General features: G+C 43.0%; 1 protein-coding gene and 1 long non-coding RNA gene across 4 annotated transcripts in view; one reads left to right on the top strand and one right to left on the bottom strand.

Annotated features, from left to right (window-relative positions):
* The window catches only part of LOC116690016 (uncharacterized), a 14,558-nt gene extending 3,055 nt beyond the window's left edge, over positions 1-11,503 (bottom strand). Inside the window, exons 1-2 of the long non-coding RNA XR_004332138.1 lie at positions 11,493-11,503; positions 11,004-11,006 (exon numbers count right to left, since the gene is read on the bottom strand). This is a non-coding gene — a long non-coding RNA (uncharacterized LOC116690016). The remainder of the gene's footprint in view (positions 1-11,003; positions 11,007-11,492) is intronic.
* The window catches only part of slf1 (SMC5-SMC6 complex localization factor 1), a 33,242-nt gene extending 9,685 nt beyond the window's left edge, over positions 1-23,557 (top strand). For 2 of the 3 annotated variants that reach the window (XM_032516587.1, XM_032516588.1), the window contains exons 15-20: positions 2,282-2,361; positions 7,435-7,527; positions 7,607-7,644; positions 8,444-8,450; positions 8,820-9,002; positions 22,201-23,557. In XM_032516587.1, coding sequence (XP_032372478.1) covers positions 2,282-2,361; positions 7,435-7,527; positions 7,607-7,644; positions 8,444-8,450; positions 8,820-9,002; positions 22,201-22,697 — 898 coding nt within the window. In that variant the 3' untranslated portion in view covers positions 22,698-23,557. The remainder of the gene's footprint in view (positions 1-2,281; positions 2,362-7,434; positions 7,528-7,606; positions 7,645-8,443; positions 8,451-8,819; positions 9,003-22,200) is intronic. The other variant, XM_032516589.1, reaches the window with a different exon arrangement.
* The last annotated feature ends 22 nt before the right edge of the window (positions 23,558-23,579 follow it).

The following is a 23,579-nucleotide window of genomic DNA, read 5'->3' as shown; positions in this document are numbered from 1 at the left end:
TCATGCGAAGGCTACTGGTTCAGGCACTGACCCGAGCCACTCTTCCCTCCATCACTGCTTTCTACTCTTTCTACTTTATGCTCTTCCCCCAGTTTCAGGGGTTTAGTTTGTTTTGACATAGACAAGAGAGAAACCGAATAAAACAAAGAATGCAATCTGTGTGGATGAGATAAAGAAATGCCAAAGGGCATGCAAAATCATTTGACCCTGAAAGAAAGAATGAAAACAAAATGACAAAGCCTGTGATGAATTAAGGAAACAGAAACCAAAAGCAAATCTGGTTTCTTCATTTTTCATGCTTTAATTCCCGATATTATACATATTCTCAGTGATGTTGACACTCTTAATCAATTAGCACATGTTATGTTGAAGCATTTCCATTACAATTCTGTTGTTGGAGCTGCTGTGATTCATTAATACAATTTTTATATTTTGGATATAAGAAATCAACTATATTTATAGTTGGAGCTTTTGTCAGTAATTCATAGTCCTTAACAGGACAAGACATGAAAACAGCATTTTTTTTAAAGTCTGAGTTGAAACACACACATGATTGTAGTTTCAATAGTATTGGTTTTCAATGGTTTCAGTCCGGTTTTATCTGCCTTGTCAAACTGTCGTTTAAACAGAAGATGAAATCCTGGCAGGATGTTTGGTATTGGATTCTTGAAAACGAGCAGGAGCATGTCATTAAGGTTGAGAGGAGCCACATGACCCTTTTTATCTTTCATTTCTAGCTGTTAGAACGCATTAGGCTGTTTTACTGTGACTTGAAGATGCTGTAGTGTGTGAGATGGCGAGTGTGTTTCTTCTGCACCAACACACACGCTGGCATCAGGGCACACGTCCAAGCCATACCAAGCTGACAGGCCGGCTGATTGACCGACTGTTTAGGTGGCCGTTTGACTCGCCGGCTGGTTGCGTGGCAGTAAGTGCTGTTAGCAGAAGGGAAGCTGTAATTAAACTAAATTTTTCTCCTGCTGGCTTAATCAAGCACTGTGTATTGCTGTTTTTGTTCAAGCCATTTAACTGTCATTACTTTGGCTCCATTTCTTCTAACCAGACCTGCATATAGTCAATATCAGATGGGTTTAAAACAAGCCTGTTCATCAACTCCACTAATAGTTAAAAAATGGTAACAGATAAAAATGATTTTGTTATTTTGCTATGACCTTTTTAGTAGAATTAAAGCGAGTGAAAAATGTAATGCATAGATTTTTCTTGCTGTGGCATTCAACATACACTTCCCCCTTACTTCCATTATCTCTCACAAGTTGCTTGAGAGTCGGCCTCCAAGGGCACACGCTGCCCCAGGCCCAGAATTGATAGCTGGGCCACTGACAGAAGGCTGGCCTCCGAAAGTAGACCATGAGGGAAAGAGAGACTGGGGCGTAGACAAGCCAAGTACTGGCAACCTCAACTGCTGCCAGCCTATATGGACAGGGGACACTTGGGTGGAGTGGTTTGAGATGAGAAGTGGTACGCCCTTATACCAGACACTCTTATGGACTCTCTCATACACGCAGACACACACACACACACACACACACACACACACACACAAAGATCTTGTCTCTTCTCAGCCTTGTCCCTGCTAATAACAAGCAACGTGACAGGACGTGTGTTTCCTCCTCACTGCTGGGAGCTCCTTCCTGGCTTCTGAACAAGCCAATTATCAGGGAACAAGCCTCTTCCCTGTAATACGGATGGCACGCCGCTTCAATGCAGGGCACGCGCACATGCACAGCCGTATACACTCCAGACACCTGTCAGGCTTCATGCAGGCAGATCTCCCATATCCACTCACAGGACTAGTGACAGCCCACAGCTATTAGCACGCCACTACTTTGAAGAGGCTTCACTTTCTTTTACTAGTTATTCCTCCTAATGTGCTTGCTCACATCGAATCCTCCATCTCTGCGTTTGAGGCGTTAAGTGGGAGGAAAAGTGCTTTGGAGACGGGAATGGAGGATTGGGTGTGTGAAGTAAAATGTGTGTGTGGCCAACACAGTAGGGGTTTGACAGATATTGTCAGATTTCATATAAAATGATACGACGCCACGAGGAATTCATTTGCTAATGCCACTTTTCACAGTACAGTAATGCCCGTTTCACTTTCTGTACAAATATGTCTCCTCGCTGTCCTGCTGAAATGGTCAGTCATTGAAACTTTGGACTTGTTTATATGTAAATCATGGGAAATCTCTTATTGACTTAAGTTCACCACATGTTTCTAGATTTTCCCATAACCCCTTTGACCATGTCCCTTGTCTCCATACAGTGCTCAGAGCTCACTGGTGAATGAAACAAGCCTAGAGCAAGAGAACATCCCGAGAGGTCTGAACAGAGTCAACGCAGCAGGTAAGACATAAACAGTACGGTCATACACACATACACACACCGCTGCAATATAGCTGCACTTGCAAGGAGCAGACTTTTAATGGACTGATGCACTGCACTAGGTCATCAGTAAAGAGGGACATGATAGCTCTGTCATCACTTTCAGTTTAATGAAGAGCACATAATGTATGGAGAGAGTGATTGATTTGCATCGGACCCCGCTTCCATCTCGTCAGCTGTAAAGGCAATTCAGCTGCATAATCCAGTCCGTCGTGTGTATTCGGGGCAGAGTTTGGGCCACATTACGCCTTCTCCTCCACTTGTTCTATTCACATTGATATGCAACGCTGCATTTTCTGTTTTGTTTTGCCTTTTCCTCATGTCTTATTCACCTTTTAAAAAAACATATTGGATAAATAAATAAATGGCACAGACAGAAATAATGGCTTCCTCACACAAAACAGTAACACATATTAGTACGCAGTATGCGCCTCAGATCTCCATTTTAGGGATATTAAATGCAGCAATTAGAGTGTGCTGCAGATACACAGAGGCTGCACTGGTGGAACTTCCTGCAATTAGAGGCATGGCACTCTGTGTGAACTCCTGAAGGTGTCAGAGCTCATATCTCCCCCCCCTCCACCTGATCAGAAAGGCCCTGTGCTGGTGCGATGGAGGGGTGGAGGGAGTGGAGGAGGGAGAGCTGAGGTAGGAGACTCAAGGCTGTTGGCATGTGTTGTTTTTTCCACTACGTGATCTCTATACCGATGCGGTCGGCATTAATTTTTGATGAACCACCGGCACAGCATCCTCCCCTCTCGCCCTCTCATCCCATCCCATCCCAGTGTCTTTCTCTCCCTTCCTCCCTTTCTCTTACAGGTTTTCTTACCCACATATGTAAGCTTGCTTTCTTATATGCTGCACTTTTTTGCTTTGGAGCATCTGTCTCGCCTCCTGGAACCTTAGGATCTTTGTGGAAGTTTTTTGCTGTTCCGTATTTGCTTCTGGAGGCTCAGCCGAGGCTTCAATCAAAATCAGCCTAAACATACTGTGTGTAGATTGTAAAAAATGTTTTTTTTAATTTATTTTTTATTATTTTTTTATTTTATTTTTAATAGCTGAAACACGTTTGGTTTTTAGCTTCATGTCATCCTAAAACAAATTAATAAAGTCAACATTCATACAACATAGTTCAAAAGCTAGGTTCTTTGTTCTTAGGAATGTAAAGCTAGTCCAGGCAGCTTTATCCAGCAATGAGAAACAGCTATGTAAAAAGTCAGTGCTTTAATAGATTATCAAAGAGTAATTCTTTCATAATTTATATTTATTTTACATTAGTACATGGAGTTCCATCTTAAACCTGAGTGGAGGTCTAATCAGCCCAAGCACACTGGAACCAAACTACTTGAATCCCATTTTGGTCAGCATTACTATGTGGAGTTGGGTTGGGCGAGACTGGAACATGAACTACCTCAGGAGCCTATGTGGTGCAGATTGGGCAGCGCAATCACTGTCTCAGTGATGTTAATTTCATTGGCCGTCAGCTATTTTATGATCTGTTTTTCTAACTGGTGATTTTGTAGTGAAGATTGATTTGGATCTGTGCCTGATCGATGACAACATTCCTACTGCACTGCTATTTGCCATCACTAATAAATATCTTCATACCATAGTGTAACAAAAACATAACCAAGTCAAAAAAAAAAATTGTGATCTGGCTTTCACATCACATTTATTCACTTTTGCATTTGTTAATTTGCCACACAGCTTTGTCCAAAGCAATGTTAGTTAGTTAGTTAGTTAGTTAAAGCCACAGTGGATTTGCTTACTATTATTTAACACACACTTTTTATTTGTGTCTTAGTACTTCCTGTTGGCACATAAGGGCTCTGTTGCTGCCCAATGTTGTGTTTGACTGATTCATTTAAGGTACCCTACAGTAAAATCCTCACCAGTGGAATTTAAAAAAATCATGGTCACGTTAATGGCAGTAGATTCTTTTGTGGCACAGTGTAGTAATCTCGATAGGGGGGAATTAACGTGTTGCTTTTAGAGCCAGCGACAGCAGTCGTCTTCAAATAGTTTTAAATATGTGCAATAACTGGCACAGAATACCTTTCTAACACATTCCTCACAAATGGCATTGGTGCAAGCTTCCAGCAGCTTTTCAGTCCAAGGATCTACAGGCCAAGCAACATTTTACAGGAGTGTAGCAAGCAGACTGAGGGATATAAAGAGCAACACATACATTTAACTTTTCTATTAAAGTGTGAAACTGGGGATTTATAGAAAAGGACAGGAGGATTTATCCTTTCCGTGCTTGTAAATGCTGAGCATGCAATTACCCCTATAATAGAGGCGTTGTGTCCAAATTGGAGCCATTAAAGTGATTTAACAGTGCGTGGATTGGCCCTGGCATTTGCGAGGATGTGTACACATAGGGTGTAGTGGAATGGGTATTTAATCACAGCGTTTTAGAGCCCGGCAATAGCAGAGCAGCCCATGTAGAACACTGACGTGCCACGCTGTACAGCTTACTCATTAGGAACTGAAGTTTGGACTGGGCTCTACCCTTTGTTTCGTGTTTTTGATTTTTAGATTTGAAATATGGGGCAGCTGTGGCTCAGTGGCAGAGCGGTTGCCTGCCAATTGGAAGGTTGGTGGTTCAATCCCCTGGCCCTGCAGTCCCATGTTGAAGTGTCCTTGGGCAAGACACTGAACCCCGAGCACCATCGTAGTGTGGGAATGTGTGTGAGTGTTTATCTGATGAGCAGGTGGCACCTTTGTACGGCAGCCTCAGCAACAGTGTGTGAATGGTTCCTGTACTATGTAAAAGCGCTTTGAGTAGTCGTTAAGACTAGAAAACCACTATATAAAATACAGCACATTTTACATTCACAGATATTGGTTTGCTTCATTGATTGACCACATTATTGTTTCTGATGTTGAACCTGGACAGCTACCAGTGTCTGCTTTCTGATGTTACTTTCGCAAATAACTTTTAAGTAACTTGTAAGTATTTTAAGTTAAGTTTTCAGAAGGAAAAATCAGATATCAGTATAGAATAGTGGGTTCTTGCACTAGATCAGGGGTCTCAAACTCAACTTACTTGGGGGCCGCTGGAAGTAGAGTCTGGGTTGGGCTGGGCCGCATCAAGTATTCCAAAAAAACCCTCTATTTCCTCCAAACAGGGCGTGGAACTGCCGGTGCTTTAAACCCCTAGATCTGATATGGTTGGTGCATTTCACAACAACAGACATCACACTGTCAAACCTCAGGCATTTGCCGCAAAGGGCACTTAGCTAGCTTGACAACCGTTACGCCGCTGTCAGGAGACTACTACGGTAGCCCATAAGTGACATGCGCAATGACAAAACGTTTCAGAACGCGCGGGCCGCACTAACACTTAACTTTGATGTCAAGTAGGGGGCCACAAAATATCATCCCGCGGGCCGCAATTGGCCCCCGGGCCGCGAGTTTGAGACCCATGCACTAGATGATGAGTCTAATTTTTGTTTGGCTGTACTTTGGCTGAAAATACTTTAAATAAGTTGCAGTCAAGTACTTGTTTCATCAGCCTATTTGTGTGTCCTTACCTCTCACCCCTTCCAAATGGTTGTTTTTTTAAAATTTGTAAAGCAAATAAGTGAATTATTTTGTATCTAATGGCTTTCTAGTCTCTTCAGTTGACATTGGCTTTTGAACATTATTCCATTATGCTTTTTTAAAACTTCAACAGCCTGTTCAATGACTGAAATACTATTATATAATGCTGCAAGGTCAACTACATAGTGTTACACAAAATCACGCAACATTTATAAGTGAAATGTGTAGAGAAATATAATACACTAAATGTATGTGTAGTGTCACTGGGCATGCTTGTTTGTTAGGTTTTGCATCATATTTCTAAGGTGAACATTTTTGATGAACAATTCTTCCATTTCCCTGTGTTTTTTTCCCCCTCCACTCGTCAACCTCTATACTAACAGTGGATGACATTTAATGCGTCTTCTGCATCCTCAAAGACGTCTCCAGGAAGAAAGGAATTCTTCAGGATGAATAGGATCCAGGATTTCCAATATTTCCCCTATATGCTTTGAAATGCAGGAAACCCTTTCACTCTCTCCTCCACTGCTTCTTCTTTCTTACCCCCCTGTTTCTCTCCCCTCCCATCCTTTCTGCCCCAGCCTGTGCTCTGTGCGCGGTGGAGAGGAGCCCCTGTACAGGCGTGGCGTCCTAGGGAGAGCTAGTAAAGCATTTATTATGGGCTTTGCAGTCCTGTATTATACTGGCAAGCACAGAGCCACTCATGCTTGGCCTTTAACTTCCCTCTGAAATTCAGCCATACATGAAAAAAGGGGGCTCTGGCCCACTAATATATTCCTGGTTTAATATTGTATCAGAGACAAGTGACGGACGGGGGTAAAGATGAGAAAAAAAGAGATGAGAGGAGAAGAAAATTGTGTTTAAAAATTTAAATGAAATCCAGGAAGTTTTTTTTTTTTTTTTTCACGCCTGTTCACTGGTAGTTTGCTGATTAAATATCACGTGGTGACACTGGCAATGCCCAGCGGAGCTTTTGAACCCTGGATCTGTGAAGAATCCTTTTCGAGGCTTTGTGCGTGGGCTGTCTACCATAACTTCCTCTCAAGTAACATAATAGGGACGAGCGGACAGGAAGCAAGACTACATTCTCACCACTACATTCATTCACTCGCCGACTGCCCCGATGTTAACTTTGTTGGGCTCGGGGTCTGGGTGGAAAATCTCTGTGTCTATAAAAGAGGGAAAGAGCGAGGCAAATGAGTCCAATCTTTTTTTTTTTCTTCTTCTTTTTTTTAAGATCTCGCCCGTTTTCTCATCTCTCATCATTTCTCAATCGCATCCTCATTGGCGGGTCGTACTTTTTTAGGTCAGGTTTTTTTTTTTTGGTGTTTGGGGACATCTCTGTGGTGTTTTATTGGCGTGTTCACCATATCGAGGGGGGACAATGGGCAGGACATCAGGGCACACCCTAATTTTGGATTTCTCTCTTCTCTTCCGCCTCTTCTCTCTTTTGGGTGTGTTTGTCCGTTGTGCGTGTCCTGGTCAAAGGAGAGACCCTCCTCCACAGAGCTTGCAAAAGGAACCAAGTGGAAACAGTGCTTCAGATCCTGGCGCTTCCTGGCACAGACATCAACGTTAAAGGTAAGACTTTCTCGCTTTCCCTTTTGTCTGTAACCTCTGTCTCACCGTCATCTGATTTCACTCCCACGGTTTGCTCTAGGGTTTCGAAGAGCGATTAACATTGGGGGGGGATTAGAAGTGTCTGTGCGTGTGTGTGTGTCATCATTGAGGTTAACCTTTAGCAAAAATGTAAAGGGTGTGTCTAGAAAGAGCCAGATGGGTTTGGAGGCTGAGATTTATAGCTTTATGGTGACTTTGCTTCGTGAATCAAATCCCTTTTGATATTTCAGACTGACTTTCTTTTGTCCCTTTAGGTCAAATACAATGACTTCCCCTCCTTTTATGGAAATGTGCTGTTTCAAAGGTTTCTCAAATTTTTTAATAGTCCTTTTAATATCAGTCTAAATCAACTTGCATCTTTTGGAAGGAGGCTTATGCATGAGGCAATCATGCAGAACTATGTTCAAAATAGTCAAATTACCGCTGTCACTTTGCAGTTGTCTCCCTAAACAAGGCCCGCGTTAACAGAGCCAGAACATCATTGGTTGAGGTCAATTCTTGTCAGATGTACGTTGTAATGTTCTCTAAATGGTCTATATTGTCCAATTCTCTATCTGTGACCGTTTTTTAATTTTTTAAGGACTGTTGTTAAACATGATTGACAGAAATGCCAGTTTTTGTATAATTTTGTAAGGCCCACGTGGACAGTGGTTATTAACCTATTTGTAACTCCCTAACAAGAATTTCAAGCAGTCTAACGGCACATAATAGTTAATCAGTCTTTAGCAGCCAGTTGTGCTAATGTCTTTTGTCTTACGGTAGTGGAAAAGACAGATAAGTCATTAATAAAAAAAAAGGAAGTTCTGACAGGTGTGTCACTTACAGTATTAGCTTTAATCACTTTGTAAGGTGTATCATCTATTTCTCCCATTTTTAGCAAAGAGGTCCTCTAATTTGCCCCCTGCTAGCTTATTTGTTAGCCATTTTATTAGCTCTCAGAGCTAACTTAGCCACAATAGAATTGGTTAGCCCGCTCAAGCCACAGTAAGTCTCTTTTAATCTTTTATTATGAAACTTTTAAATTGTCTAATACGTACCTATGTACCTATTCAACTGCTTGATACACAAAATTCTTTACAAAAAATAGCTCCTCAGTTATTAAGTGTTACCTATTTACTATGTAAATTCTTGGCAGAAAGCAAAGTTGTTCAACGTCAGAGATCATTAAAAGGTATATTGAAGCTAACTTCAAAATATTTAAACAATAACAAGTGTAACTCCTTGTTTGTGTACTTGTTTTGTTGACCATGTAGACCATGCAGGCTGGACGCCTCTGCATGAAGCATGCAACCACGGCAGCATTGCGTGTGTGGAGGCTTTGCTACGTCACCACCCTGCACCCGTGCTTAATAACCAGGTGTGTGGAGTCAGTCCACTGCAGGACGCCGTGCTAAATGGACACTTGGACATAGCCCGAATGCTACTTGAGCATGCAGGTGAGTGAACTTTATCAAAACACAGAGAAACTGCTTTAGAGTAAGAGCTGACGTAAGCAATGACACAAAGTATTGGGTTTATACATAGACAATAAAATGTGAACGTAGTGTCCGTGAAGTCACCCTTAGGTTTCCCAGGAGCCAAAATGAAGCTCAAAGTGGCAGTTTTTGACGTTGGCTAATCCAAAAATGAGCAAAGAAGTGGAGTGTAGGTTGAGCCACTCCCCCAACCCCTCACATGTGGGGATTAGTCTCTATCCATGAGGTTCCACGTCCGCTCCGATGCCCAGGGAAATTCTGCCGGTTGTCCTTTTCGGCCGGATGTCCATTACCTTCCTTTTTCTTTGTGTTGTAATTTTAAACTCTGGTGGATTCATGAGGACTATGGTTAACTGCTCCTCAGATCTCTGCGGGGTAAATCCAGACAGATAGCTAGAATATCTGTCCAATCTGCTGCTGCTCCTTTAAGAAAGCTCAGTACAAATGTGGGTCTGTTTGGAAAGTGGACACAGGAGAGATCGAGAAAGAGGAAGCAGACGTGTACATGCGACCGGAGCAGATTTGGTGGAATAAGTTTTGTACACAGTGTGTGCGGTGTCCAAAATAAACCCCAAACTGAAAGCCAAGTTCATTCATTTGCTCACCAGAAATGGAATTCTAACCCCGATGTTATTCGTTTTATAACGTGGGCCCTGGAGGTAACAAGTCTCCACTGGTTTTTTGACCACCACGGTCGGAAATGAAGCAATCAGGGAAGGTCAACAAATTGAACATTTTAAATTAAACCGTTTATTAACGTGCGCTTGTTGCCCCCTGGGCGCTGATGCGCTCATCTGTTGAAATTTCCAAATGCCTTCCTACGGTTTCTTAATAAAAGTGGGCTTATCACACAAACAACCGTACATGTGTCATTAGTATGAGATTTTAACTGCGTTGGGCTCGGACATAAATATCTTAGTGCCTGTTGGGCTCGGGTCGGGTTTGATTACTGCTCTGTCGGACGCGGGCTGGGCTCGGACAGAAAAATGCGGCCCAATCAGCACTCTAGTGTATATGTCCTAATTTGATGGGATACACTTAACTGTTTATTCATATCTCTTCATGTAATCCATCTTCCTTGAAACTCATTAAACCAAATGGTCCTTGTCACTTTGATGGAATCATATAATGTTAAAATAAAACACCTTTAACTTGTCTAGCCAGTTGGCTGCCAAAAGAGCTAATCTTTTGAATTAGCCTTTCAGCTAATGATTTACTGCAGTGGTGGGCTGCATGTCACCGCTGTTGTAGCCAAGACACACTTTAAATGTAATGTAGCCAACAAATGCAGCAGCGCTTACTGACAGATTGAATGCTGCTTTCACCCTTATTAGCAGGGCTAGTTTTATCTCAGCTAGCCTCCTGATAGAGTGAGCGACCTTTTTGATGGTGGGGCTTTTAAAGGGGCACTACACCGATTTTACACATCACATTCAGTTCATTCATCACACAGATGACTACTTTAGCCTCTGGAAGTAGTTGTATAATGTCTTCTCTGGCTCTGGAGCTCAGCAGCTCTCTAAAGTCTGAAAAAAATAACCCTGATGATGTCATTCGGGTTAATTTGGCTTGGGCATTGAGGCTGCACTTTCTTAGCAGAAAGCCTGTGTTACAACCTGGAAGCGTGGAGGACATGGGCCATTTACCCGACGTGGAGAATCTAACCAAAGACGGTATTAATTTGCATTATAGGAGTCTAGAGTTTTTTGGGCTTAATCCATACTTAAAATGAAAATTTAGTTTAATTTTTTATTTTACTAGAATATCCCTTTTAATATAGTGAACTCTACAATTTGTTAAGGTTATCTGAGAGTATATTACGGTTACCTACATGTACATCTAAAGAATTATGGGTTGCACACATACAGTGCAGTTGCCCAAGGAAAAAAGAATTGGTACTGGACCCCAGAGGCTGTAGCAGGTGTCTGCTTCTTCACTGTATGAATTGTAGATCATCTATACCATCTCTCCCTCTGCCCCCACTGCTTTCTTTGCTGCTTTCCTGCTTTCTTCTTTTCTCTGCTGTCTTTATCATCCTCATGCAATCCTGCACTGCAGTGTCTGTCCAAACAGATTACAGCATCACCTCATAGATGTCTGTTAATGTCTTTTTGACAAGATTAGCGGAGTCAGGATCCGCCGCTTGCAAAATTCACACACTGTTTTTTGAGGAAATGTGTCACAACACAACTAGTTTGTGCGTCGGCATGTTTGCATGCCACATACAGTCTGAGCTCAGGGGGGTTGAAGCGAGCGTGACGGGTGTCATAGCTCAAGAGTAAAGGTGGCGTTGCTTGATGTGCGGCAGAGGAAATGTGTGTGTGTTTTTGGGGGGGGTGGGGGTGTCATTTGCAAGCATTGAACAAGTCTCCTATGTAACATACCTCTGCCTCTGCTCACCTCTCAGTTTGACTAATTATAGTTAATTTGATCCGACTTTTCCATTAAAACATGTACATATTCTGTCCTCAAAAAATAAATTAGACTGGGATTGTTTAGTCCCGGAGAGGAAACAAGAGAGCGCTCCCTTTTTTTTTTCTTTTTCTCAGTAACAGGAGGGAGAGCAAATTAAAAGAGGTCAGCAGCAGAAGCAGCTGTATCTGTAAAATTAAAAGATAAAGAGAGTGTGTCTGTGCAGCAGACGTCTGGCCTGCTGTCTAGGCCAGGTCTCTTCGCAGGGACCAAGCAGAACAACAGGAATAAGAATACTCCCAATCTGTAACACCTGCAGGCTTGTACATTATACTACTTTTTCTCACTCGTTCTCTCCAGACTGTTTGCTATTTCCTCACACCTTGATGGCGGGTTGTCTAAAGGCTACAGCAGGGAGCTGGTGAAGAGGTGATCCTCTTGACTCCAGGCTACACTGTCTCTTATGGTTTCTTTTCTGTGATCTCCATCTGGTTACCATGGACACCATCGATAGGCCAAGCATTTTCTGTCTTCTTTTTGTTTAGATCTTTAAGTCCTGGCTGTTAAATGTGGAAAGTTTTGGCTTTGGGGCTACATCGTGCTTAGTTACTGTAAGCATCTTTATGTTGCTGTTTCTTCCAGCAGAACCTTTGTGCTCATGGCAGCATTTCTAACACCCATACATCAGACTACTTTTTAAATGTTTGGCCAGGGAGAATTGCTGCAACGTCCCATGACAGGAAAACAGGCTAGTGGGCCAGATGCATTTCCATTCCTCTTTCTCTCTTTATTTATTAGAGTCCTGTGTTTAATGCCTGCTACATCTCGTGGAACTATATTTTCCATTGGGGCATTCGCCCTGCTGTTTCCAACAGAGAGGCTGAACCTAGCTGCCAAGGAGCTGGTAGGCCAGAGAGGGTGACACTGGCACTCCAACAAAGCCTTTATTTGAGAGTGATCTCACTCCTTTTGTGTGTGTGTGTGTGTGTGTGTCTGTGTGTGTCTGTATTGTAAGGGGGGGAAGGGTGAATGGATCCCACCCCCTACCCACTCTACCTAAGTCCCTCCAGGCGTATGGAGCTGGCAAGCAAAGAATGCCATGGCTGATGGCAAGGCTTACTCTGCTCTCCTCCCCTCCTCCTCCCATTGCCCAAGGCCACCCCACATGACCCTGTGTGTGTGTGTGTGTGTGTGTGTGTGTGTGTGTGTGTGTGTGTGTGTGTGTGTGTGTGTGTGTGTGTGTGTGTCCCTTCATCAGCTGGTAGGAGTGTTTAAGTCTTGCAGGGTGGCCAGGGCATGCGGTACCCTTGATTGGAATGGAAATTGACCCAGAGCCTTTTGCTGTGCAGTTCAGACCTGAAACACACACACACACAGCGGAGGCGTGTCAGTGAGCAAAGAGGGTGGAGAAATAAAGAAAAGAGCCTTTAAGCTGTCACCACTCTGCCCTGTGACCGTAATCACTGATGGCGTCCTCTCAATACAGCCCACCGTTTTATTAAGCACAGCCAGTCCACCTGGACTTGTAAACACACACACACACACACACACACACACACACACACAGACTAATTTAGATTCTTGGAGGGGAAAGTGTATAGGATCAGAAAGAAAAAATTGTTCAGGTATGTGTAAAGGTGTTTAAATGTTCCTCATTTGTCTAATTTAGTTTGTTTTGTTTGGCTTGAGTCAAGTTCAGAGAAGGCAAGAGAGGTTGCTACCTGACTGCTTCCTCATTTTCTCTTTGGAGTATCGTGCATCTCTGTTACACACACGGTTGGTTAATGCGCAGCATCCTGAGGTCCCTGCAGATCTTAATGTGAATGAGTGTTTGTGGAGCAGAAAGATGTCATTTGCTCAGTGGCACAAGAAACGCACAGTCCCCTCAGACCGCTGTAGTCAGTCATGGTTTGTCTCTGTCTGTTTGTCTATCTCTGTCATAGATCTCTGACACACACACACACACACACACATACACACACACACACACACAGGTAGTGCTTTAGACACACTTGGGCGGCTTCACTGTCAGCACGGTAAAGAAAGTTCATTCTTCTTAGCACTTATTTCCCTGTGGGTCCTGAACTGGCAACCGCGTGGAGCTGAGCGCTCGTACCATTAGAGGTGAGGCTTTGTTTGGAGCCCTCGGCTTCACTCGGGTGTGTTGATGTTTCAGCTGCAGGTTTCTTCAGGCTGTATTTCAAGGACTTCCCTCGCTGGGAATTTTAGACTAGATTTTTTTTTTTATCTTTCTCTTCTCTTCCTGCCTCTCTCTCGCGATCCACCCCCAACCTTTCTTTCTGTGTTAAGGGGTGGTTGCCAGGATTAAGTCTGGCGCTCTATCCAACAGTCTCCCCAGTCGTTCTTCAATGTGCTCTAAGAGGAGGGAGAGAGCCCTTTTCTAGATGAACCTTATGTGTGCATGTTTTATACAGATAAGAATCAACGTGTAGTGTGATTTTGGGATTTGTTACAAAGGGTTTCTTTCAGGCCCAGCACCACCTTTATAGTGTACAAACATACAAATGCCTTGCCCCTTTATAAACAGCTGCAGCTTTTGGTGAGCGTGAAGGCCACAGTGAGCTATCTTCAGAAAAAAGGAATTGCTATTAGGTATTTTTATGTTTTGTACTGTTCTTTCGCCTACAAGGTTCGGCAGGAATGTAATGTAATATATTTATTTGTAAGGACCACATAATAATTGATTGTGAATTTCTAAGTGTGGAAAGAAATTGCTCTTCCATCCACAAAGACAAGTTTCAAGGTTTAGTTTTGGGTTTTTTTTGTCCGCTTCCGGTGCCATTGAAAAAAGAAAAAAAAAATACATAGTCACAGGCCAAAGATGATCTTGTTGTTGGCCATGAAGATTGTTCTCTATCTCTGTACTCCAACGCTGAACTCGTCATACTTAATAATTGTAGTACTCCTTTTCTTTCTCAGCCTTTAAAGTGCCCATATTATGAAAAAAACTAATTTTCTGGGATTTGGGCTGTTATTTTGTGTCTTTGATGCTTCCATATGCATACAGATTTGGAAAAAAAAACTATCCATGGTGTTTTGATACAAGTTTCTGAATGTCCTCTGCCTTCAGTCTCCGGGTGAGCTGTTAAAAATCTGCACGGCTTTCTACTTAACTAGCTTGCTCATTCTTAACGGTAAAACACTTCTACAACACACACTAGTTCATCATTATCTACAAAATAACTACTTCCATGTCCTTGTTTTGCAGATATTCCACAAGTGCGCCCTCGTTTAGAAGAAGTCTCCCAGCTAATCCTGCTTTCCACTGACCAAAGTTGGAGAAAGAGTTATCTAGCTGATGTTATCATTACCTAGCTACTGTGCATGTGCTACTCCCAACAAAGATAGTATAGAAGTGAGATGTCTTACTCTGTAGGTAAAACAAATGAGATGTCTCACTCTGTAGCTAAAACAGAGACCTAAACACAGGATGAAAACAGGATACAAAAATAAAACAAAAATATGGTGTTTTTGGAAAATGAAACAATGTAAACCTATTATGGTACAACCTCAAAATACAATTATGAACCTGAAAATTAGCATAATATGGGCACTTTAATTCAAACAACAATACCAGATGGAATTGATTAGCATATTAAAAAACATGTTTATGTATATATATATACTGTATATATATATAAAATAACAAGCAAGACAAAAATTCTACAATGGGTGTTGAAAAGCAAGTATAGTTGAATGTTTGAATGCTGGTGCAGTCATACAGTAAAAAATTAAGTATATATCAAGACATTGAACAGCAGTTGAGTGTGTTTGCTTAACTCATTCTTTAAATGAAAAACTAAACCCTGCAGCGTTTGTAGGGTGTTGGAGCAGCAGTAAGGATGGCTCGTACAGTGGGAGCAGTTAGTTGTTCGGCGAGAATGTTAAGTGAATCCGAAGTTCCCAAGTTTAACTTTGCCATCACAAAGTCAAATGTAAAGGCTTCATATAATAAAGAGAAGTGTCTGTGTTTTAAAAGGTGCAGTCAAATGTGACAATATTGCTACTGCTGCGATAGCAACGAAATTAAAACCCAATGGTATGAATTTGTATGAAACTAATGAGAGCTTGTGCCAATGAGAGCTTTGTAGATTCTGAATTTGAAATCACAGTCTACATTGATATGCTTATTGCTTTAGTTGGTTTAGTTTTCTGTGTTCATGGAGTATTCAAATCTACTACCAAAATAACTTCCAAATAGTTTGAATAACTAAATGAGCCCGTGTGCATGCTGATGGCTTCATAGGAAACTGTTTATTTGCATGCACAACAATGATTCAGTGCATGACATATTATTAGAGCAAACAGCTGATGGCGGTGATTAGCCTTTTCTGATTCAAGAGACCAGTTAAGAGTTCATTTATGGCTCCACTCAGATTTTTTAAGACTCTTATAACCCAACGCTGATCAGCATCCAGTAAATCAGAATATATCTGATGGCTCTCCTCACTAGAGGTGTTTGAGCGGCAGAGGATTACACAAAGCTAGCAGTTGGTGTCCATGTTTTTACATTCTACATCCCATCGTTATCTGCCCCACCTCCTCTGCAAGGCTATGATCCCAACTTTAATCTGTGTCTGACCCGACTGTGTTTGGGTGAGCAGCTCACCGACACAGTAATCAGACACAACCCGTTAACATGACGCCCACCTGTGAGAATACAGAGCCTGTCACTGACTGTGATGACAGTAGAATTTGAAGAGAAGCATGGCAATGAAGGCAATGCAGCATACGCTAGTACTGTTATACAAAAGACGTTGACCCAACTGGCTGCTTCATCTGCTGTTAGGCTTTTATGCTCTAAAAATCAAGGTAGAAAAGGGGAGAAAATACCACTGAGGCTAAAGCACAGAGGGATGTTTGCATATTCACATGTCTGGCTGGTCTTTCTTTTTTCCTGCATCTGATGCTCCTCCGCTGGCTGCTTTGGTGCTTCACTTGATTGGCCTTGTTTTTGCTGTGGTTTCTAGTCGCTAGCTAGCAGCTCCCTGTTGATGTGTGACGCCGTGCCCCTGGCTGCAGTTCACACACTCACCCTGCCTCTCTTTTTCAGGCGGCGCAGGGGGGGGTAGAGAGAGAGCGAGAGAGAGAGAGAGGGAGAGAGAGGATGTTTACCATGCTGTGGAGCTGCCTGCTTCCCAGCTTGTCTGCCTCAGCCACAGCATCAGGAGGGAGGGAGGGAGGGAGAGAGAGACTTTTATTTCCTTCCCTCACTCCCTCCCTCTTTTTGCGCCAATTTTCCCATCCTCCACTCTTGCGTTTTATATTTCTTGTCTTCGCCTGCCCTCTAAAGGCCAAAGGGCTTTGCTGTGTGTGTGTGTGTGTGTGTGTGTGTGTGTGTGTGTGTGTGTGTGTGTGTGTGTGTGTGTGTGTGTGTGTGTGTGTGTGTGTGTGTGTGTGTGTGTGTGTGTGTGTGTGTGTGTGTGTGTGTGTGTGTGTGTGTGTACAGTCAGACTGCATCTGGCTGGTACATCAGGCAGTGGCTTTTGCTCGGCATGTGAATTTCCTCCCTCTGCTGTAGCTTCAGAGCTGAGGTCTTAGCAGGGCAATTTCACATCCATGTACACACAGACACACACACACACATGCATAAAGGATGGTGTAATTACCCTGTGCTCTCATGTAATCCCCCAGGTGCTGTATTTATCTCCACGGCAGCATATCTGACACCCAGCGCCAATACCTGGATTCACTTCAGTCGCAGTCCCTGCACCAAAACCATTCCCCAGCCTCTAGTCTCACAGTTTGTGTGTGTGTGTGTGTGTGTGTGTGTGTCTGTGTGTGTGTGTGTGTGTGTGTGTGTGTGTGTGTGTGTGTGTATTACATTATAAACAGCAGGTGATGCTATGTGTATGTCTTCTGTTAGAAAATATGTAATTTAGCACTGGCTATGACCATTGATGTCTATATCAAGTGCAGTTGAGCTGTGTGGTGGAGCATTAGAGTATGTTTTAAATCCCAAGATGGTTAGTAAGTGAATATCTTGTCCAGAAGGTTAAACATATTAGTATAGAAATGGAGGAAAATATATTTAAATTCTGGGAAAGCAAAAGACCCAAGCTGATGCTAAATGGAAATAAAAGGAAGAAAGTCAAGCAGGTAAATATGCAAACGTGACAAACGGCAGACAGCACGCACCGAGACACACAGTTAGCTTTCGGGCAGACACATCTACAATTAAACACGCAACTCAACCGTCATTGTACTGGCTTTCAGGCAATCTGAGCCCAGGGCCCCGCTGCGGGGGCCCTGTCCTCCCCACACCAGTGTCATCCCCTATGTTGGAGCCTGTCCCTCAGCGACCCAGTGACGTCAGGGAGTGCTGGGAAGATGCGCTTCTCAAGCTTGCATGTCTGTCTCTTGGGCTGATGTGCAATCTTGTGTGTGAGCCATGGTAGAGACATGACAGAGAGAAGACTTTGAGAGTATTATTAATTTTAAGTTTGTCTCTTTTCATTTTTGGGTCCTCTATATTTTATTGCAGTTTAAATGTCCCTGTATTATACCACCCGAGGAAAAGTATTGCTTCAAAATTGCAGTGGGAAAACCTTGTCCTCCCCTTTTTCTTCTATCCTCGTTTGGTTGATAACACTCCACAGAATGTTTGCGTTTGTGGCTTAAAGGCCCATTGAAGAGCTCCAAGGCTGGTCCTTTCAAAGGGAGACATGATCAGGGTGGGAAATTAGCACCCGCCACCAGCCGATGGCGGGTACTTTTTCAAAGTGGTGGGTGACTTTGCGTTGTATACCAGCCACAGTGGCGGGTGGAGTGGTTTTCAGCACTACTCTGTGACCACGATTAAAAAAATTTGGCAACATATCCCCGTTGTTAAGAAGCCCGCTGCGGAGTCGGTAGTAGCAACTGTTGAGGGCGAAGTACAGAAAAAGAGAAGGTACTTTTTCGAATAAATGGCGTACTGTGGCGAAGGGAATACGAGGAAATAGTTAGCCTACTAGGGTTGGGCTATGTCCCCTAAATTGGCAGTTGATCAGGCATACATTCAAATGCCCTCTGTAAATAGACAGTATTACATGCTGCCGCTGGTAGGGGCAGCACATTACAACTTGACCTACTTTCACTTACGGTGCCATCTAGACTTAATCAGATCTCCGTGCTCTGCATAACGACAGTACAGAGGAACGTTTGCCTTTAACAGAGCGCAGTAATAACGTAATATACCATCATTACTGAGATTATCAATAAACAAAAACATAACTCTTGCAGCGCACATGAACAGATGCACAATATTAGCTCACACAAAAAATAGCACCCTCGTGAATTAGCCTATTGTTGCCAACGTACATTCATAAATCCTACATAACTTCGTCATCCAACTTACTGATGCACGCACAAAGTACTATCCCTAAAGTTAGTCCAATGAGGGAAAACGTTCCAGGTTAACGCCTTTTCTCTCTCGCTCGAGACTGCTGTCTCCAAGCCGAGGCACAGAGCATGACTTTACCTCATGCTGATACATTACTAGGCTGGGGGGAGGGGCACCACGATGGAGAGCCACCATCGTGATGCCAGTTGACCATCACGATGGACGATGATATGATATGCACAACCCTATAGCCTACCTTACAGACAACCAGTCCATGCGCTGTACTTACTGTCGAACCTACTCGTCTTCAGAAAATGCAAATAATATGTTTGTTAGAGGAACACTTAACCTTAAATTAGAGGCAATAAAAGACCACGAGTCATCCATGTCTCATATCAAGTGCACTGCCATACAGCTGGCCAAAATGGGACCCCAGGAGCGTTACAATAAAGACTTTAATGAATTTTCACATCACTTTTTACTGCTTACATTATTAAAATATGAATTAATAATACAAAATAATGTACATAATATGCAATTCAAAATATGCTAGGGCACTTTTTTATACATTTGAATTCCGGAAAAAGTGGCTGGTAAAAAATATAAGTGGCTGGTAAAATTGGGCATCTACCAGCCACTGTGGTTGTGGGCAAAAAAGTTAATTTCCCACCCTGGACATGATGTATTTTAAAGCAAAACAGCCTCAGTCAGAAGATGGATCTATTTTCCAGCAGACATGATTTGGCGTGTTAATGTGTGTCTACAGCCACTCCTACGGCATGAGCGTAATAGCGAGCACAGCTTGTTATAGAAACCTGGTGATCATGACCTGCTGTGAACAACCTCACTCTCTCTCACACAGCACGTCGCTCCGTCTCCCTCGCCCTCCCCTCTGCCTTTCTCTTGTGGCCACTTTGATCAAATCTGTGCTCTTACGTCCTTGACTGGTGCCCCCGATGCCTGACCCCTGCATTTGAAAATTCCCCGCTTATGTAAAAGTTTATGTAGATTAATGCCACAATTTATGCAGATTGAGTTTTTGCCACTCAGGCTTGAAGCACTAAAAGGTAGATGAGCGCTGACCTTCCCCGCTAACAGCTACGTGAGCTCTCACCGATTATCTCATAACTGCTACACGCAGTGTTGGTTCAGTGGCAGACTGAGAGCTGGAGAGCAATTTCAGAAATCATATTGTTCCATTTTGAACTTTTTTTTTTTGTATGGTGTCATTTAAAACAAGGCTGTCTTTTTGTCAAAATGGCATCTGGGAGGTAGTAGTAACTGTTGTTTATTTCACAATGCACAGACACACACACACACACACACAAACACGATTGTCTCTTTTTAAAACATAATGCCGCAGCCCATCAAACAGAAACAACTGGCAGCAGTGTTGGTATCAAGCGGCTGTCTGTGTGTCACGCCGAGCCTCCACAGAGCCCTAAACATTGCATGTGGCAGCAGCATTGCCGAGGTTGAACAGTCAAGTACCATCAGGAGAAGTTTGCGATAGAAATGGGTCTATCTGAAGGCAAACAAAGGGCTCACACTTGACTCGACCAGCTCCATGTAGGCTAAGTGCACAAGGGCCTGTCTGACACTAGAAAATGGCTTTCAGGCTGAACAGACAAAGCACAAAGAGAGAGTAGAGGATACATGTCACCGTCAGAACTTCCCTGGCTTTGTAGAAGAGAGGAAACAATGACTGTCATGTTCAGTGTGAATGTAGTGCAGCGCTGAAAGGGTAATGTCAAGTTTGTTGGAGAGGTTTTGAATGTATAAGTATTTGTCGCTTAAATTAGAGATGTTCCGATACCAGTATCGGTATCGCCTTCGATGATGCTTAAAACGCTGGTATCGGTATCGGGAAGTACTGGAGTTTATGCACTGAGCCGATACCACATAATAAAGCCCTAAAGAAAATCTATCTTAAATTACTTTGTTATTTTTCCATTATAACTGTCAAACTGGATAATAAAAGAAAGTTCTGTGGCGTTCATTGTTTGTTCACGTTTCACAAAAGGTTTAACATGAGCCAGACCGACAACAAAGATAGGTAGCCGCTACGCAAGTTCAGGTGTCAGAATCAGAATCGGATGCAAAAAATGGTATCTGACCATCTCTAACTCAAATAATAATAATAAACTTCATTGAAAGTGAACACAGTAGATGGGTAGAAGTTTCCGCAGAGTCATTTTCTGATGACGTTTATCACCCCCTGTAACTTTGTGTAATTGATTTTAATGATATCAACGTGTTTGCGTGCAGCAGTACATAAAAAAAGGCCAACATGAGAGTAGAGCCTCCATCAGGTCACCAACCCTCTGCGCCTTGTACACAAACACAAAGTGACCCGCCAGCCCCACAGTTAAGACAAAGTGTCAGCTGAAGTTAGTGCTGAAGTGAGCTAAAAGCCTGGGCTGGCTTTGAGGCCCCAGCTGTTCAGTGTGTGTGTGTGTGTGTGTGTGTTTGTGTGTGTGTGTTTGTTGGTGTGGTGTGTGTGTGTGTGGTGTGGTGTGTGTGTGTGTGTGTGTGTGGTGGGTGTGTGTGTTGTGGTGTGGTGTGGGTGGTGTGTGGTGTGTTTGTGTGTGTGTGTGTGTGTGTGTTCGTGTTCATTTATTTATATCTGTTGCTGTGTCCTGTCATTGACCCGTGTAGTGTCTCTTCCGCCTTATTTGATAATGATGCTGTCATGTTATCGCTGATGCCTCCGCAGGCTGTTTACATTCGACTCATTAACCTCCCAGTTTAAGGCTAAGCTGCCATTTTAATATCAAAATCCTACCGCGGTATATCACAGCTTACTAAAACTACAGGTGGAATCTAATTTGAAGTCAGTTCATTAGTAGTAGTTTATTTCCCAACAAGTACATTCAGGTGATGCCACTTGTATCCATAGCACATCCTTCATTGCTTTCAATCTGGCAGGCAATTTTAAAGATTTAGTGAAGGTAGAAGAATACTCAATAAATCAATCTTTTTGTTTTGCACAACAAAAGTCATGCAACACAAAATGCTTCACATTTCACATTATTTGCCGGGGGGGGGGGTATTAGTTTTTAGTAGGTGTTCCATTTAAATATTCTGTTTTGTGTGAAGCTGAAAGCCTTTGTGCACCTGAACATTACTGTATGCACTCGTCCTTGTGCTCTCATGCGTAGAGTTGTCTTACTTCCATAGAGGTAGGGACTGACCGTCTTAAAAACACTAGACACGGTCGTTGTACAATGTTGATAAAGTATGTGATACTATTAGAACAAATTAGTTAACTAGAGTTTTGTTCTCTAACAGTTTATGAAAAAAAAAAAACAGCCAAATATTTGCAGTCACGCTTGTTGCAGGTTATAGTTGGAGTCAGTAAGTGTTGTGTGGTCTGATCCTGTGTACCTCTGCCCCCTCCAGGCTCCGTTCTCCTACAGCAGAGTGACAGAGACGGGCTTACTGCGCTGGAACTGGTCTCTACAACAAGTCTGAGAGAGGCGCTCCTCCACAGTGCGCAGATCGGGGACTCAGCCCTGAGAAACAATGTTACTAAGGTGTTGAACCTGCCCCTGCTGGAGGCCGGATCCTCTCTGCTGGCCCACCTCATTTTCTCCTACCGGCAAGAAAAGGGTCTGCCCAGCCACCTGCAGCCCAGCGACAAGCCCTACAGCCTGGGCTACAAGCTGGTCAGGGCCCTGGAGACACACTCATACCAAAAGGTGACTTTGGGCTGGACAGACCAGCAGGCGGTGAGGCTGGTGGAGGATGCAGAGACACTGCTGGAGTTCAGCAGAGGGAGTTATCTGGGCCAGGTGTCGCAGGCAGTGAAAGAGTGCAAAGGAGAGAATACAATGTTCCTAATGGAGATACTGGAAGATCTCAAGGCCCGGGGGAAAGCGCTAGTGGCCGATATGTGACAACACAATGAGAAAGACTTGATTGTGCAACCTTTGATTGAAATGCTAACAAAAGGCCATCTGTGTCAGTTATAGACAGGTAAATAGGTAAGCATGCGTTTTGAAGTTCGCTGTATGTTCATTTCTACGGAGAAAACATTTATTTTCTAACTACGTGGGTTGTATATTGTCGGCTACCTTGTTAATATTACTTTTCTCAAATAGAAAAATTTCACTAAAAATGTATTTTTGTTGAATGTTCTAAGTTGCATGTTTTTGTGTCAAGACAATAACTTGTTCAGTGACTGATACTACCTCAGATTCTTCTTTCTACTGATACTTTGTTCAAAGAGAAGTGTTTATTTTTTACATGTTGATTATTATTTATCACAAAATAAAGGAAAATAACTAACAAATGCAGTGGCTTCATGTGGCGGCCACAGTGAAAGAGAGCGGAAAGCCAGTTGTAGCAGAAGTCCTCCTGGTCTGAGCTGCTTGAGGCGCTGATGTGCGCCGAGGGGCTCGGCCACACAGACAGCTGTGAGGAATGAGCCACTTCCTGAAGCTGAACATGAATGAAGAAAGGGGCTCGGGCCTGCTTGTTGGAGTTGGTCGAGTGGGCGGGGGAGCAAAGGAGGTGAGGGGAGGGGGGATTTGAACCTGAAATGTGAATCTGGTGCCTCAGACTGAGATGAATGGCCGTACATTTCCTTTGCTGCTGTGAGTGTTGGTTTGGAAACGAAAAGAAGCAGAAAATAAATGTTGCAATAATCCAGACACTTTGAAGATGATAAAAAATATTTAATTTTGTGTTTGTTTTTCTGTTTTTTTCTTTCAAAATAAGCAACATACATCAGATGCATTTCATTTCCCAAACCAGAAATAAACATCCAATTCCCCCCC

The sequence above is a fragment of the Etheostoma spectabile genome, chromosome 5 (genome assembly GCF_008692095.1).
Source record: "Etheostoma spectabile isolate EspeVRDwgs_2016 chromosome 5, UIUC_Espe_1.0, whole genome shotgun sequence".
Taxonomy (NCBI): domain Eukaryota; kingdom Metazoa; phylum Chordata; class Actinopteri; order Perciformes; family Percidae; genus Etheostoma; species Etheostoma spectabile.
Note: the sequence above shows the minus strand (reverse complement) of the source record. Positions and strands in the feature narration are given on the sequence as shown.